Here is a 17,794-nt window from a genome sequence, read left to right on the forward strand (position 1 = left end):
TTAGATCACTCTTGTTATGCTGTTGACTTTAATTTTCTGGTTGCAGTTTGGTTTAAGCGCAAGAAGTGCCAGAAGCTTCTGACACCGTGGGTTTTAAACTGTGAAGCTGTATGAAATCAGTCTTTGTATTTGCACCGGTTCGGGCTTGTGGAGTGTTGTAAATGTTATTGTTTCTTATAATTGATCTGTTCATATACCGCCTGTGTAGCTGAAAATGTGGAAAAATCAAAAGACCAAAAAAACACAAAAAAAAACAAGCTTTTCCGTGTTTAAAAAACAGCTTTACTGATACTGCTTGAGTGTTTAAGATACCATGATCAGACACAGACACATTAAGTGCTTTTTTTTTTGTTTTTGTTTTACAAATGATGCATCAAACAATCATTCTTAAAAAAAAAAAAAAAACAAACTCTCCATGATAATGTGTTCACCTGTAACACAACATACAAAGAACATACAGCTGTAACATACGGACAGGTTTCTATTGGGCATGGACACAGCGTTGAAACAGCAAAGTAAACAAAGCAATGCATGTAAAAACTAGTGCATTATTATAAAGAGTATCAAAAGTAACAAAATTCTATCCATATCAGTCTTCAGCTGACATATTTGTGAACAACAGCAGTGCTTAAAGGAAATGTTGCTCAGTGTGGATGTACATATGTATATACTGTATATGATGCACTGCAATTCAATAAAACATTAAGTAAACCAAAAATTATTAAAAAAAAAAAAAAACAGTGTTCATTTATAAAAGATAATCTAAAAGAATCAAAGGAAAAGAGAAAAGGAAAATGAACAACTGCCACGATACCCTTGAATGACTCAGTATGCACTGAGGAACCATTTAACATCGTTTATGTGGCGGAATGAAATCCAAAAAATGTGTTCTTGTCAAGTAAAACTGTCCTTTCCAGTTAGAGAAAAAAACACGATTTAAAATGCACATATGAACACGGCAGCCAGACTTTTGGCTGTTTACATGCGAGAAAAGCTTCAAGAAAGTCATCAGTGATTCTATGATTTAATCTGAGTCCTTGGTGCAGCAAGCATAGAGGGGGGAAAAAATTAAAAACACATATGACCTTTTGCAAAGTAAATATTTCAGAGAAATTTACTCTTTCTGAGGGATGCTTTCTTGATCTTGGCTCATTTTACATCTATGTACCCGGATCCCTCAAGAGAGCTTCTTGGGTCTTGTAAATGAAAAGTAAATGGCAAATCAGTGACATTTCACAGTTGAATTTGTTACATTTCTGTGATATAAATGAAAAAAAAAAAAAGAAGAGGCATGGGTTTCATTTTTGAGTGAAGAAAAAAAATAAAAACAGCCCCTCTTCCTGATTGCAGAATGCATTGAAGATCTATTGGAGTAATACCACCTTTTTCCTTTTGCTGCAGTTGTTTCAAGCCTTGTCAGATGGCCCAAAGTTGGTACAAAGAGCATTACACTTCAAAAATTAAAAAAATAAAAATAATATTTAAAAAAATGCAAAAAAAAAAAAATTTTTTTTTGAGTTCTCATCTCTCATTGCACAACACTCTTTAAATTCTTCATTCATGACACAAAACGAAAACCACAATGTAAAGGGTTACCTTCATTTAAACACATCCCACAAAAGCCTTTCTTTTATTACAGTTTCACAGGTCCCTTTCCTTCATAAACACCGGGCGATATGAAAATGTGAAATTAAACGAGTAATTCAAAATTCAAATTTGCTACCATGGCGTGAAAGTGTCTGGCACAGTGTACTGCGTGGCAATAAATACTGAATATAAATACTTTACATGTACCTGAGCTCAGACTCGTAGCACCATTCAGAGACAGAGCACCAACGGGACACGGCAGATCTCCTGATTCAAAACTCAGAAGCCACCCACCTTTTTAAGGTTATCAGAGTTTTCATAGTGCAAATCTTTTCAGTCTTATCACAACAATGTCCCCTCTGGCCAAAGTCTCAGCTGCTGTACTTGACGTTGGCAATAATGCACGGCTTTGGTAGAGTTGGAGGGTGCTTGGGACTCGGCCTAGAGGAAGAAAAAAAGTTACACCAATATGTTAAAATAATCTCTCAGTGAGTGAAATGCATCTAGCGACAGTCTGAACCCACCTGCTGGGGTGTGGGACAGGGCGTGCAGGTCTGGGCACACCAGGTGCAGGGCCACAAACACCTGAAGGTCCTTGGCCTGCAGCTTGGCTCCGCAGAGCAGAGGGACTTCGCACCAGTCGAGACCCCCTTGGATCAGCAGGTAGAGGTTTCTGAGGAGGACTAGGTTTCTCCAACTCCTGTTAAAGGGCAGATACTTCTAAATAATGATGGAAACTCACCACCAGGTGGCACTAACAGATAATTATAGCGCATGTCTGCTTTTCTTTGTCCTTCTCTTTGAGGTGTCAAGGCTGTTGTCTCTAACAAATGATGAGAACGCTGTCATGTGGTTTAAATCTTCTCTAGAATACAGAGGTCGTGATAACCAGCCTACATTCATTCCCTACTCGTCTCCTTGGCTAAGGAGACTTCTACAAACACCAAAGAGCGAGAGAGGATCCACAGGGATGAACCTCAGACCTCACACACCCATGAAACAGTCTCTCTAAAATCCCACTTACTTCATGAGGTGGAGCTCTCCCATTTAACAGGGTTTCAAAGCCAGCAGCTCAGAGATTTCACTCATGACTTATGTTCTTTGTTAACATCCTGAAGCCGCCAAACAGCTGCTCAAGATACAGTTGATGAAGTCTGCTGCCAGCAGGAATCACTTTGCCATTTAATAGGAGCAGCTGAGAACCCCACTTCTTAAAGTAGAAACAGCCAAAAGCTTCTGTATGCCATGTTTTGAACAGGTGTACGAGCTTTCGTGAAACTGGATCGATACTATGCATTTTGTTTCATGTCTTCCTTTAGAAGATATCTTTTCACGCATGCTGCATTTTGCTTTGTGTCTCCATACGTTGCGTGATGTCTGTCCAATATACAGCATTTGTCACCAATTACAACTTTTCCCTGGAAGACGTTTGATATACGATTAGATGTGTGTTTTATTATGTCGTCATTCATTTTTGTGTATGTGGCAGTTCCAAAATAAATACAGAAATAAATATTTGACAATAAAATGAGTAATAATTAATATTAATATTCCTTTAATACATCATTTTCAGAGCTGTCCAACATCAACACTCAGAACATGGTTGAAAGGTGTTTCTCCCATCTCTCTTGACTTTTTACATTTTCATTCACTGGCCGTTATAATTGCAGATACAGAAATATCAGCAAATATGGGCCGGGCTTTAGTCACTTTCAGACTGGAACAGATTGCTGATCTTTCATCTACACTTGTCCTGTTCTCTTCTTCTTTTGTTTCTGCCCATTTCTTATTCACATGTTTGCGCTTTCTTTTGGGGCTGCAATTATTTTCAGTTTCCTTGATTAATTCATAACAATGGAAAGCCTGACCTTTATGCTTGGTTCCACAGGCAAAGGTGACATTTTCCCAAAAAAAAAAAAAAAAAAAAAAATACAATGATATAAAACAGAAACATAAAAGCAGCAAAGCCAAAAGTGTCAAGGCTGGAAATGAATGTCGGCACTTTCTGTTTGAGAGCCAACCTTAGAAAATCTACTGTTTATCAGAGACTGGAAAAAAAAAAATCTTGCTCTAATGGTCTCGAATCAGTTTCTGTCTTTGTAATCACTTTTTCCTCTTTTATTTCTGTCTCTTTAATGTTCGTCTGCCTCAAATCAAATCAGTTTAAAGTGAAATAAGAGCGAGTCTTTGGCTTTCTCAATTTTCAGAGCCTGCAATGTCACAGCTAAAGCTATGCAGTAACTGTGGCAGTGAGTTTGCCACCCTGTGACATTTGTACATACTTCCTCCCTGCAGTTTCTGCCCCCCTCTCTGCAAGTCTGGCTCCATTTTTTATTATTTATGTCGCGGTTTTTTGTTGTAGAACTCAAGCCTCGCTAGCTCCTGGACTAACCTCGTTATTTTATGTGACTGTGCATAACTGTCAACATGCCTCTGCTTTTATAGCACACGAAAGAACCATGAAAACAGTCGACATCAAAACACCAATTTGAAAGTGCATCGAACATCATCATTTCCCCAGTTGGGTATTACAGGCCTGGGTAGTGAGTAAAAGCTCCCCAGACACAGTGGTGGCAAAATTACAGTAAGTAACATCATCGAATAAAATGTTTCCAACTGAGGAAACAGGAAATTCACTCACCATGACCATCCTGCAGGAGTTGTGGTGAGATGCACTGTGAAATGACGCCCCTCTGGGTGCGACGTGGATGTGAGGTGGAGGGGCTCGGTGAGGAGGAGGCACCGGGGGTCTCGGCTGACCAGGGCCAGGGGAGAGGGACACGGTAAGGGAAAGAGGGACTGGGTGGCTGAGGTGAACTGGAGGGCACTGGGGCAGTCTGCGCAGGCTGTGGGCAGGGAAGGGGGCTGGTGGGAGGCTCGCCTCTGGACTCCGGAGAGGAGGCTGCAGAGAGATTAAAGTTGAAAGAGTTTGTCAAAAGAGAAACCGTCTGCTTCCTATCAGAAACAATCATGTTAATCTCCTGCTCTTCCTCTGCCGTTCCTCCTGATGCTTTCAAAGATACATAAATCAAATCCTCCTACTTGTTTGCTCTCTATTCCCCAAAGTCCTCATCAGGTGACTTCTCAAAAGGGAAGGACCACGACTATCCCATAAGCACCCACTTGGGTTTATCAAAAGAGGAACACAGCTAAAGAGCCCACACACACTCCCACTGAGACAGTTCAAACATAGAACAGAGCCACAATATGGCTCTCGCTTGATATTTAAACCTGGCCAGATGTGCAGAGCTTAAAACACTCACAATATAAGACATACAAAGGCGGGCACACATGCACTCAGGCAGCATTTTAATGCAGCTCCCAACAACTGGAAAATGACCTCACCTGCACTGTGCCTACATCAAACAGCCTTACACCCTCTCTCTTCTTACCACTGACCCCAAATGAAAACCACATGCTACTAACTGAAAACACCAATCTCATAGTAATGCACAACAGCTTGCTCCACTTGTGTGCCACCCTGCAACACAAGAGGGTCTTCTGAAACAGTTTCTCTTATCCTTCAGCAACCCCTAACTCAATTGATCGTGGGTCACTTCCCATTACAAATTATGTCAGGGTAATAATGGAGCTGTAAAGGCATACAGTGATGTTGGCACACAAGTCATTATGGCAAAATGCGTTTTTTGCCTTCCAATTACTAGGAACAAGTGGACTTTAGACGTCAACTAAGCAGCTGCATCAACATTCTTCATGTGCAGATAAATCAGGTTTCTCTCTTAACAGACAGCTGTTAATGACATGAAATGTATTAAAGTGCCTGAACATACTGCTCACCACAGACTCCATTATCACTACCTCCTCTACAAGTCCACACAGAGAAGGATGATTTAATTGAATTTGAATGAGCTGCCATTTATGTGAAAACAGCACATCAATCTAGTTGAGAATCATGTGTGCTGCTGGAACAGCTGCGACATTCCAGGAAAAATATAACGGCAAGAATAATCAGTTGTCGATCCTCCCTTTGTCTGAGTCAGATCTATTTGTGCATTTGTGATGGGCCGGTCAAACGCAGACGTGCGATCAAGTGACCTTGAAGATGGTGGCGCTATGGGGCAGAGGCGGGGCTGGTCGGGATGGAGAGGTTGAGCTTGCCGATGGAGGCTGGTTAGGAGCTGCTGGTCCGCTGATTGCGGCGCTTACTGATCTGTAATTTAAAGAAGAAATTATACGTCCTTAATTAAACATTTTATTATATTAATCATACATCAATTACAAAAGGTAATATAAATTAAATTGCGCAATCAAAACAAAATTCACCACTGTAATTGGTTTCACAGTGTGGCCAATCATAAAGACGTGCCCGCTTAATAGCACCCGCTGTTTTAATTTACAAACCTTTGATCTATGATAAAAAGATATTTACAGATTATATTTATATATAATTTTACTATCATGGTCTGAAAACACACCTGATCTTCTCAATTGGATTCTTTTTGCTGGCAAAGAGAAGTTTTAGTAGAGTTTTTCTCTTTAAGCAGATGATCAGACCGGCTCCCAGGACAGTGAGCAGAGCCACCAGAATGCCCACTGTCAGGCTCCCGTGGTCTGCTCAGAAACACACACAAAGAAAATACTCAGGCTCAGGGCGTTCTTGCTTCAGTACAGAATATAAGTCTGTCAGAATTTAAGCAGATTTGTCTTTGGCTGTTTGACTGGCTGTGTGTGTGTGTGTGTTTTCCTTCAGGATTTCAAGATTTCTCAGATGAAGTTTGTGCCTAAACATACTGTATAATACAGTAAAAATGCTCAAAAATTACACGCCCAAGACCTATAACATTCAGTGACTTGAGATGCAATAAATCACACTGCTGGCTTACCTGCTTGCCTGATCGGGCCACTGTCCACACTCCCTCCAAAACCTGCCTTGTCACAGAAGGGAGGCGCCCAGTGAGCCTCACAGTGACAGTTCTTGTTGTTATTGCATACCTACAGTATATTAAAAAGCACAGTTAACTGTTAGATGAGCCCAAGTACACTTTTTACACTTTGCACATTTATTATGCTGCTTAGATTTAATAGGGTATAAATGAGTTATGTTTCTGTAAAGGGATGCAGACTTGAATAACTTTACATGCGTTTAGTATTGGTTAATCCAACATTTTTCTCAATTTGTCAATGGTCAAAAAAAAAAAAAAACATATCAGAAAATTGCCAAAAAAACCCCCTAAAAAATTCTGATTTACTTCCCAGCAAAGCAGCAGTTTTCTCAAATTTCATAAGATGGAATAAGTGAATGCTGGGATTTTTGCTTGAGATATGATAAACTGGCAGAAATAAGCTTCCTCCGAAGGGTGTCTGAGCTCACCCTTAGAGATAGGGTAAGGAGCTCAGTCATTCGGGAGGGGCTCAAAGTAGAAATGCTGGTCCTCTGCATTAAAATTAGCCAGCTGAAGAGGTTTGGGCATCTGTCTAAGATGTCTTCTGGACATCTCCTAGGTGAGGCGTATCATGCCGACTCAGGATATGCTGGAGAGATTATATCTCCCTGCTGGCTTGGGAATGTTTACTGAAAGAACTGAATGTAATGGCCAGGGCAAGGGAAGTCTGGGCAGAGTGGCTGCCCACTCCGGAGCCAAATAAGCAGTAGAAAATTGATGAATGGATAGATGACAAAATAATTTAAATTTTTATGTGCCGTATGAAGCAGATAGAATCAACCAACAGTCAGGCATGCAAGGCTCCATGTAGCAAAGATGTCTGGTATAAAATACAGAGCAGACCCTTTCTCTAAAACCACATTTTTATAATCTCTCTCTCCCTCTTCCTGTCGTGCAGAGTGCAGGAATGGTAAAGTCTAAGAGGATTCCCTATCTGAGTAATATGGAACAGGTGAGGGCCTCGCTCCAAGGCAACATCTTGATCTGATCTGTGCATGCAGGGGTGTCCTGTCTCCTTTTATTTCAGCAAGTAAAACATTTCTAAAAAATTTCATAGGCATGTCTTATGGAGCTACGCAAACAAATATGACTGTATAATGCACAGACATGTTTTACTTTAAGAGTCAGTCACAATTCTTTCGTCTGTATCTATTTGATGAAGGAGCAACTTAAACAGTCACAGCCAAAGCCTCTGAGCTCTACCAGGAAATTTAATACTACAAAGCCATATATTTCATCTCTAACAGGACCACCCATAGACGTTTGACGGGTGCCATTTAAGCAAAATCTAATATCCATTCTCCCCAGCTCAAAGTCAAACTGTGTGTCATTGCTTGCAGCGTTTGGCCAAACAAAGCCAGGCCTTCAGATTTCAACACATTTTTGGGGACAAGGATGACTGCCTGATGGTATAATGAATGGCGCTTAACATGAAACAGAAATGAAATCATTACGTCTAATTGATTGAACCTTTCGGCATTCAGAGTAATTGATTGCAAGGCAATGTAATGGCTCTCTATCCAATGTGTGCTGGCCATTTTTGAACACCTTACAGCCCAAATAAGCTTATGTGTAGAAGGAATAGGATATTAATGAGGCAGGGATTTGTTTTAGGACAGACAGCTGTCACACAGTTCTTCAAAACACTGAAATAGAATGAATGGCATTGTACTCACCCCTCGACCACTACACTTGGCTGAACACTCGTGCACACCAAAAACACTGACGTTCTGGCACTGACGATTCAAACACATCTGAAGCAGACAAAGACATGAAAAATTAACAGCTCCGTGTCAGTGACATTCGAAACCCTCTCCTTTTTAAGGCAAAAACAGCTAGATGTGGCCTGCCCTCTCTTTTATTTTGCCTCTGACAGACCACTTCAGCTATAAATCAGTATAGCTTGAAATATAATTATGGCACCACTGACAGGAATGTATCAAAAATGTATTATATGTCTCCTTAAAACGCAACCAGATCCAAATCGAGTATACCGAGGCAGAATGTGAAGATGAGCTTGGCAGCAGCAGGCACAGAGTGTAATGCCTTAGCAGATGAGGGTGGAGGCTAAGATCCTCCTTAAGTGTCAAGGCTCATAGAGAACTAAATCATACTAAATGGACTAACTGGATCAGTGAAATGACCAGTGGCTAGATTGATGACCACTAGGAGATGCCAAGTAGACTGAATAATAGCGAGTCAATTAAGTGACTGAGCCTGTGCAAGTCTGAAACGACAAGAGGACATAGCCTAAAGAACTTCTCAAAACATCTTAGTCACAGCCTTTCACTTCACATCCCCTTTTTTCACTCTTATTTTCTCAGCAATTTGTAATACATTTAAATTCTGTTTGTGTGTGTGTGTGTGTGTTTCAGTTCAAGCAACTTCCTGTTTTATTTTGGTAACCGTTTTTCTCCTTTTTCTTTGTTGGATTGAATTCCCTACATTGACTGGAAGCTAAGCACTTCTCCTTTTGCCCTTTTGGCATGTACTTGTGATCCTTCACACATAAAATTTTAGGATAGTGGACCAATTATTACTCAGAGTGGTTTGATTACTTCATTCCTTGATTAAAATGCCGATATTTAATATATAAGAAAATCACATTATCTTTCATAAATAACTGATATATTAAAGAGAGCGTTGAAGCAGCTCTCAGTTCTTTCTCTGTATGAAGCAAGCCATTTTAGCTCCCTTGGCCCTTAATATAGGCAACATTCTTCTGATTGATTGGTCCTCACACACAGAAGGTCTGAACAGCCGGTAGGTGAAGGTGCTGTACCCTTGAGATGAGAGTAGGCAACCTGTCTGAAACTCAGCGTTTAGAGCAGTCTGAAGTCTGAAATTGTGGCCCGTGGGGATTATTTGCACATATGCTGACCTCATTATTAAATATGACCAGCCACTGTTGTAACAGAATATATGATAAAAGATATGGAAAAGCATAATAAGTCCGATGTAAAGTATTGTCACATTATTACTTAATTTGTAAGCATCTTTTAATGCTGCAACTTTCTCATAAATTGCTCACAGAAATGAATTCATCACTGTTTCATGTAGTGAAGCAGAAAGTACAACATTCTCTCCAAGTACTTCAGATTTTTATGTGTCTAGATGCAGTGATTGTATTCAACCATCACAGGCCTTAGCTCTCACCATTTCAGCTCCACACTTGGTTCCCGTCAGGACTAAGCCAGGATCGGGCATGTCATCACCCAAGTAGACATGCGTACCTCGGCACAGTATTCTTCCCCCTTCCTGCAGGGGTATGTTTGTTTCAATTGAAACAGCGTTGGTACCAATTACTGGGCGATTAGCTCCTCCTTGACACTGGATTTTGCCACATTTTGCATCTCTGTAAACAAACACCAAACAACAGGAATAACAATGCAATAATTAAATTACATGCCACTGTTTTGTGGATATGAGCATTTTTTTTTTTTTTTTTTTCATCTCTCTCCTTCTGTCCAATTAAAGAAGCTGAAGAACAGGCAGCTCACTTTAAGCTGGTTTCAGATCACAAACTGAGATTTTAGAGATAGAACTTGTTGCCTTACATCAAATGACTCTACAACCCTTAATTAGGACTCCAACTAATGATCATTTTCCATCATTTAATGGATCAACTTATTTAAAAATTGCTTCAGAAAACTGAGAAACCAATCTGGCATTTTTGCTTTTTTTTCTTCTTCTTCTTAACTGATGAACAAACTGTTTCAGCCTCAGTCACACACACAGCAGTCCCTAGCATTGAAAAAGTCCTGTTATTTGAGTGAGTTATACTCATTTTTACACAGCAAGTACAATTTGCTTTATGTTCCTCGCTGCATTCTCCAAATCACATGCTCTTGAATACATTCATTGGTTTCTATGGGGACATCACATCTTACCGCGCTTCACATTTGGCAAAGGAGCCTTTTGTGTCCTTGCCACAGTTGCCATAAGGGTCTCCTGCTGAGTTGACCCTTTCAAAGCAGATGCCTGGAGCTGGCTTGGCTCCTACAAGACGCGTTACACACATTAAATGAAAAGAAAAAAAAATAAAATAGTAACAGTCGTTGAACTGTTCAGTGTGACACAGCAAGGGGGATTTTTCACATACCATGGCCCCACAGTGTTATGCACTGCTGCTCATGAGTCTGACAAATGCCATTATAACAGTAGCCGTCCACGTTGTGGCAGGCATGGCCATCATGAAGGTAGACATTAGAGGGGCAGTGAGGACTGGTACCGGTGCAAAACTCTGGCAGATCACAAGAGTTGCTGGATTCACGGCACAGTGTGCCTGATGGCTTCAACTACACAGCAACAAAGACAAAGATCCGCAGTGAAGCCCAAATAAAATACGAAATATGCCAAAGTAAAAGACATTTCTACTGGATTTGATTAAAGGATGTCAAATCAAGTTAATCAGAGAAAATAACTTTATTGTACGAGGTCTCTGAAAATACTTTATACTGAAATATCATATCATATAACACGTATTACCTGACAGTCCTGGCAGCACTGTCCATGTGCACAAACAGCATCTCCTTTCAGAGTGCAGGTAGTAGCATTGCAGCAGGGATTCAGGCATTCCTTCCGATGGAAAGAAATGGAAAAAGAAGACAAGCAGAGAAAGGAAACTTAAGTAAGAGGGAACAAAAGTGAAGAAGAATTAACTCAGCACAAAGAGATCATATTTCCCCCAGAGCAAAAACTCAAACTTTGTTATCAGAGGGGATGCAGCCCTATCAGGACTGTGTAACGTAGCAACGAAAAAAAACCTGACAGAAGAAAGGAAACAGCAGTTTCTAGGTTTCTAAAAACAACGTTTCCATCTGACAGGATTTTTTTCAGGCCCCAGAAACTGTGTTGAATTGAACAGTAAAATGAAGAGGAGGGAAAAGAAAAGGACACACGCACTGCAGAAATTCTTCAATAAGCAAGCAAATGTTGTGTAATGTAAAGAAACCGGCTAGCGTAAACAAAGAAACTCCAATGTGGAAACAAAAACACTTTTAAACTAACATAAAACTCAAGAATCCAACGAAGACAATATCTGAACACAGAACAGAAAAAGCTCGAGATTAAATTATGAAACTTTAGGTTATATAAAGACTGAGGGAACAGCTTTCAAAGCAAATTGTAACACACAGAGTGATGTGCGCAACACTGCTTCAGCTAATAACCCCACTTCACTGCAGGCAGGTGTGACAATAGCAATCAGAAACTGAACCCACACACGCTATGCTGTCATAATATAAAGCTCACTCAGGCATTCTCTATATTCAAGTGCCATTCTGAATACAAATATAAGCAATCTACAGAAGTTTAACCAGATTTGAAATCTAAAAATATACATTTGCATTACTTTGCTTACTGAACTGGTTTGATAATTTAAATAAGCAAGCTTATCCTCATGATTAAAAATAAATAAATTCCCCACTCGCCCTGCGGGCGGTCTTTGTTCTTCCTTCAATCAGGTTTGGGTCCTCTACCAGAGGCCTGGCAGCTTCAGGGTCCTGCGCAGTATCTTAGCTGTTCCTAGGACTGTGCTCTTCTGGACAGAGATCTCAGATGTTGTTCCTGGAATCTGCTGGAGCTACTCTCCCAGTCTGGGAGTCACTGCCCCGAGTGTTCCCGATTACCAAGGGGAGCACTGTTGCCTTCACATTCCACATCCTCTCTAGTTCTTCTCTCTGTCCTTGGCATTTCTCAAGCGTTTTGTGTTCCTTCTTCTTGATGCTGCCATTGCTTGGTATTGCTACATCTATCACTACAGCCTTCTTCCTCTGCTTCTCTACCACTCACTATGTCTGGTTGGTTAGCCATCACCAGTTTGTCTGTGTCTTGTCTGGAAGTCCCACAGGGTCTTGGCTTGGTCATTCTCAACGACCTTTGGAGGCATAGCACATTTTGACCTTGGGACTTCCAGGCCATATCGGCACAGATATTCCTGTATACTATGCCGGCAGTTTGGTTATGGCATTCCATGTATGCCCTGTCTGCTAGCATCTTGCACCCTGCTGCTATGTGCTGGATTGTCTCAGGGGCATCTCTGCACAGCCTGCACCTACGGTCACACCTGGTGTGGTAGACCCCAGCCTCTATCAATCTTATGCTTATGCTGTGCTGCCATGATAAGTGCCTCTGTGCTGTATTTCAGTGGCGGGGCAAAGATGTTGATTGCCCAGATCTTGTTCTTTCCCATTCAGCTGACTCTTCAGACTTGCCTTACTCTCTGCAATTATTAGCTTTTCTAGTGGCCTCTTCATGGTTCTTATTTGCCTGTGGTATTCCAAGGTACTTGTAGCTGTCCTCAACATCTGCAATGTTGCCTTCTAGTTCTGACTACCTTCACTGTCTTTGTTACCATCTGACTACACTTCTCCAGTCCAAATGACATTTCAATGTCATTGCTAGAGAGCAATGAAGTAAATCATCAGTGAATCGATGGCTCGTTCGTTCCTGGCATACAGCTTGTTGTCATCCATGTAGAGGAGGTGGCTGATGGTTGCTCCATTCCATAGTCGGCATCCGTAGCCAGTCTTGAGGGGCTTCAGGACTATGCAGAACAAGTAGTGGGGACAGAGAATCTCCTTGTTAAGTCCTGCACTTGACAGTGACTTGTGCAATTGGCTTGAAGTTGGCCTCTAGTGTTGTCTACTGTTTCCACACCCCATTAAACACCTGATGAAGGCTCTTAGGGTCCTGTTGATCATGTACAGATCTAGGCATTCCAGGATCGATGTGTGAGGCATTAAATCATAAGTTTTCTTGTAGTCAGTCCAGGCGGCCAGTCTGGTCTTACAGTCTCGAGTGACTGCTCTATCTACCAGTAGCTGGTGTTTTGCTCCTCTGGTGTTCCTGCCAATTCCTTTCTGAGCCGGTAGTTGGATGGGACCGGTCCTTTCAGGACTGTCCAGCCTTCTGTTGGCCATTCTGGATGTGTCTTATCTGCTAGCAGCTGGTTCATTTGTGCTGCCAGGCACTCATGGAGTACAGTTAGCTTCTTTAGCCTGTAGGTGTGAAACATGTCAGGGTGTTGGTCTAATTCTTCATATATGAGACTCTTTCTTGCCACTGTGTGTTCAGGGAGGTTCTACTTTTAGATGAGCCTTATGTGTTAGGTAGGCTTGTTTAGTACAGGGCTTGTGTAGCATGGGGTGTTACTTGCCCTAGGCTCGGGATTCAAACCTCCAACCTATTTTTCCAAAGACGGTAGTGTTGCCACTATATAATTGGAGTGAAAACCTGAAAAAAAGGAGCTCAGTATAGTAGAACAATGCCTCTGTGGTCACATGAAACAACTTTTGGGACAAACTAACAAACCCAGGAAGGATTGCCATTCAGTACAACAACAACTGTGTCCAAAAAGATAAGCAGTTGCTAAAGTGTGAACCGTCCTGTTTGGCGGACAAATATGATGTAGAAAAACTAAACTTAGTCTGACAACTCTTGTGAAGTTGAAGAATTTTGACTGGAAAATATCCTGGAAGGAGGCCCCAGAGCAGATCCAGGGCATGCTGGAGAGAGCTTACATCTCTCAGCTGGCTTGGGAACATCTTGGTGTTCCCCCTGAAAAAGCTGGAGGTAGTGGCCAGGGAGAGGGACCATCAGGGTATCTCTGTTTACTCTGCTGCCCCCACAACCCACATATCTGTGCAGATATTAGGCAAATACCAGAGCATCCTATGGTGGTTAAATCTGCAATTTGTGTATATTTGTGTGTTGTGTGTGTTTGCTTTCTCAAAATATGATGTTAAATACATGCACTAGGTTTGGTTTTGAAAGAACATAGTGTTGTGGTGATATGACCTCACTTTAATCCACATTTAAAACAATTTTTTGAGCCTTTTTAAAAACTATTATAGTACTAATATTGGTGAAGGTTGAACTATAATATAATCCAACACTGCAGAAAGGTATGTCATTTCTTTGTATTTCTTAGTATTCTTCAGATCAGGCTGAGTTTATTTAGCCTTAAACTCAGCCTGAGCTGAAGAATACTAAGATACCTTATTTTTTAAATATGTGGTTACAAATTTACATGCATAAAAGCACCATCAGCTTTGTCCAGTTGCACAAGAATGCAGACACGGAAGCGGAAAGAGGAAACTGTCCCCAATCAGTGCATTAATTTTAAAAATGTTTTAATTATACAGTTTTATGGGCAGCTATAACTTCTATAAGACATATAGCATCCAGAGGCATTTTGGTCTGCACCAGCTAGTATCAAATGAAAAACAAAACAGAGATTCCGTACTAATTTGCTTATGCATATTTGTCTGGCAATGCCAGAAACATTCTCTTGGCCTGCCAGTGATTCCGGTTTAATAATTTCACACGAGAGGTTACCGATATATTTATTAATTTAGAATAATGACAACAAAAAAAAGTGTAATCATCTGAAAATAACATTAAGGCATTTGTGAATCACTCTATTCGCAGTAGAGAAAGAGGATTTTTACCATCTACAATAACATTCCCATCTTGCTGCTGAGGACCATCTGGTTCATGTTAGCCTTTATCATGACCCGCGGACTGCACCAATCAGCAACGCCGCTTTCCAATACACATGGAAGCAAGAATTCAATCAAGGCTCAGAATATAAGATGTGCACTATGTGTGAATGTGCAAGTGTATGTGTGTAAGTCTGCTTGTGCATATATGACCTCATGCAGGTTGTCTGGGCCCCCGAGGGTCAGCTCTTTCCCTTTTGCCATTATAGTCTGAATATGCAGTAAGAGTTGGGAGGAAGTGGATGGATGGAGCTGGCAGGGGACACAGCTGATGTGATGGGCCTTCCAGAACTTCTTTCAGTCTGAAAACCATTAAGGGCCTTTCCCATGGTCCCTGGGGCCAAAAAGAGGCAAAGGAGTAACGCTGAAAAGAAGTAGCCAGTAATTGTGAGGAGTAGGACCCAGGCTTTTTAATGAGGCTTTTAATGAGGTCCTGTCTGAGAACTCTGATCTGGTCTGAGTTGGCATGACTCTGCTCAGCTCTGTGGAGAGCTTTATTATTGCTGCTGGCTCAGGCCTGGGAGCTTATGTTAGTTCTTTGTTTTTTAAGGACAAGGCCACTTTCAGTCTGACCCTGACTGAAACTTGAGCAGCTCACAAAAAGAATCACAGGGTGTAAAGGCATAAGCAAATTATGAAAGACAACAAGGCATTCTCTCATTTAGGCTATTACACAATTCAAAATATCCCTCTAAATCGCAATAGATGTCTCCTTCATATTTCATAATTCCGTAAGCAGCTCGCCTCTGCTAATTGTCAGCTGAATCACGATTATCTGTTTTATCATCCTGCAGTTGTAACAGTTGGCAACATGCACTACCATTAAATATGTGCATGCCAATGCAGATTCATTTAAATAATTCACCAGTTGACAGTGTGAAACTGTCAGCAGTGCTTCCTCTGAGTGAATTGTTTCACAATTAGACATCACTCCTCCCAAACATGTCTCCTTTCCCCTGATTGAATTAATCCATACTCATATCTTTAACCTAATTTTCAGAAGAAAGTGTTTGCAACAGAAAAGCTCTGTGCCATTAGATTTGAAAGTAAGGTGAACAACTTGTGTCAGGGTCTTTGTCTGGAAAGCTGCAGAACACCCCCCTCTAGCATTTCTTCTTATTTAATTTGCTTTAGAATGGGAAACATAATTAACAATGATTTATGAGTAGCAGTTTAGAGATTTTGGCAAACGCTGCAAGAGGCTGAAGATAAAAACATCTTTATTCTACAGCACCCTCACCTCCAGTTCGCCACAGTCACACTCCTCTCCCTCTTCCACATAGCCGTTGCCACATTTCTGCCCACCATACAGCACTTTGACCTCTGGCATATTGAAGAGACACATTCCAACGCCTTTTTCAAAACTAGCCGTGAGGTCCTTCCTGCTACAGCTGCTGAACACCGTAGGAAACGGATACCTGTGAGTAAAAGAAATGTTACATGAGTGACACAAATTGAGAAACAGCAGGAAGACAACTGAGATCCCCCACAAGGGCCCTCTTTAGTCTGATGTAATCAGTGCTAATTGCTGCTAATCACAAAATCAATTAACCACTAGAGCTCAGCCAGCTCTCCAAACTTCCATCAGCATATGAACAGCACAAGGCCCCCGTGACTTCTCTCTCCATGGAGAGAGGGAGATCTGATTAGACATATTTTATTAGAAAGGGATCATGAACACTCAACCCAGTGCTTCCTTTGCAAGATGTACAACACCCATAAATTTAGGAGAAATGGGGGACTGTGTGTTTTTAATATTGTTTTTGGAACAGACAGAGGGTGGTCTGCTCCGTGGGGAAAGCATACGGCCCAAGGCGCTGTCTGCCAAAACCTTTGTTAAAGACCTCATGTGGCTTTATTGAGTTTTTCTTTTCTGTGATAATATAGTGCCTTAGATGACAGTGTCTGTGTAAAATGTGCATGAATAAGTCCAGATTGTATCTCATTCTTTGTGGCTCCTGATACAAAAGCACCATATGAGATTTTTAATACCTCCACTGACACAATAAAACTCACCACAAAGCTGGAATATGTGAATATATATGTAATCTTCAAACTTATATCAGTGCTGGTCTTTATAGATAAGTACATCCCTGAGACAATTCATGGAAGATTAGATACCCAAATGTCTCTTTCAACAGGTGTGATGAAGGACCCTTGAATTTTTAAATGTACATTCTCATCAGGGGTCCTCGACTTTGGAGAAACCCGCCTGAGATAAGCAGGTAAGTGGCCTCCTTAAAATCAAATTTTTATAGGCTTCCTTTTATGTGAAGCCATCTCTCATAGTCTCTGCATTATTTTATTCTCTGTTCATTGTCTTTCAGCTGTTTATCGTTTCTGCTCTACTGCTTTTAATGGTATTTATAATTTATATTGCCATTTTGTATCTTGCATTTTGCACTTATCCCTGTCAACTTCACCTTAGATTTATCCTGTTTTGTTGGACCTTAATGATTGGCTTTATTCTGCTTTTTGCGTATCTGTAAAATAAAGGGTGCCATTTAGATAAAAAGTATTATTATCATGATGTTTTATGATTATTAATGTCATTAACAGTACTGCTGCTGCTTTACTAACCCTGCCAGTCACGCGGCTGTTCATGCCTAGATTTTAAAGGATTTTCTTTCCTTTGCATGGCTCAGCAGCTGTAACCTACTCAACAACTGAACATTATAGACACAGTCAAACAGCATGTCCAACCTCATAAAGCTTTACTGGCATTGACAATGATATTTTTTATGTAATTTCTTTTGTCTTTTTGGTCAGGAAAATGATACCCTTGAAAGCAAATGTCAT

At 40.9% G+C, this 17,794-nt stretch overlaps 1 protein-coding gene across 1 annotated transcript in view; it reads right to left on the minus strand.

Moving 5' to 3' along the window:
• Positions 1-411: 411 nt before the first annotated feature.
• adam12a (ADAM metallopeptidase domain 12a) overlaps positions 412-17,794 on the minus strand; it is a 76,931-nt gene continuing 59,548 nt past the window's right edge. Inside the window, exons 12-23 of the mRNA XM_030755824.1 lie at positions 16,236-16,413; positions 10,980-11,069; positions 10,594-10,789; positions 10,382-10,490; positions 9,648-9,846; positions 8,168-8,245; positions 6,432-6,540; positions 6,024-6,159; positions 5,644-5,758; positions 4,229-4,489; positions 2,112-2,287; positions 412-2,028 (exon numbers count right to left, since the gene is read on the minus strand). Of these exons, the coding sequence (XP_030611684.1) occupies positions 1,959-2,028; positions 2,112-2,287; positions 4,229-4,489; positions 5,644-5,758; positions 6,024-6,159; positions 6,432-6,540; positions 8,168-8,245; positions 9,648-9,846; positions 10,382-10,490; positions 10,594-10,789; positions 10,980-11,069; positions 16,236-16,413 (1,717 nt within the window). The 3' untranslated portion in view covers positions 412-1,958. The remainder of the gene's footprint in view (positions 2,029-2,111; positions 2,288-4,228; positions 4,490-5,643; positions 5,759-6,023; positions 6,160-6,431; positions 6,541-8,167; positions 8,246-9,647; positions 9,847-10,381; positions 10,491-10,593; positions 10,790-10,979; positions 11,070-16,235; positions 16,414-17,794) is intronic.

The sequence above is a fragment of the Archocentrus centrarchus genome, chromosome 19, assembly GCF_007364275.1.
Source record: "Archocentrus centrarchus isolate MPI-CPG fArcCen1 chromosome 19, fArcCen1, whole genome shotgun sequence".
Taxonomy (NCBI): Eukaryota; Metazoa; Chordata; class Actinopteri; order Cichliformes; family Cichlidae; genus Archocentrus; species Archocentrus centrarchus.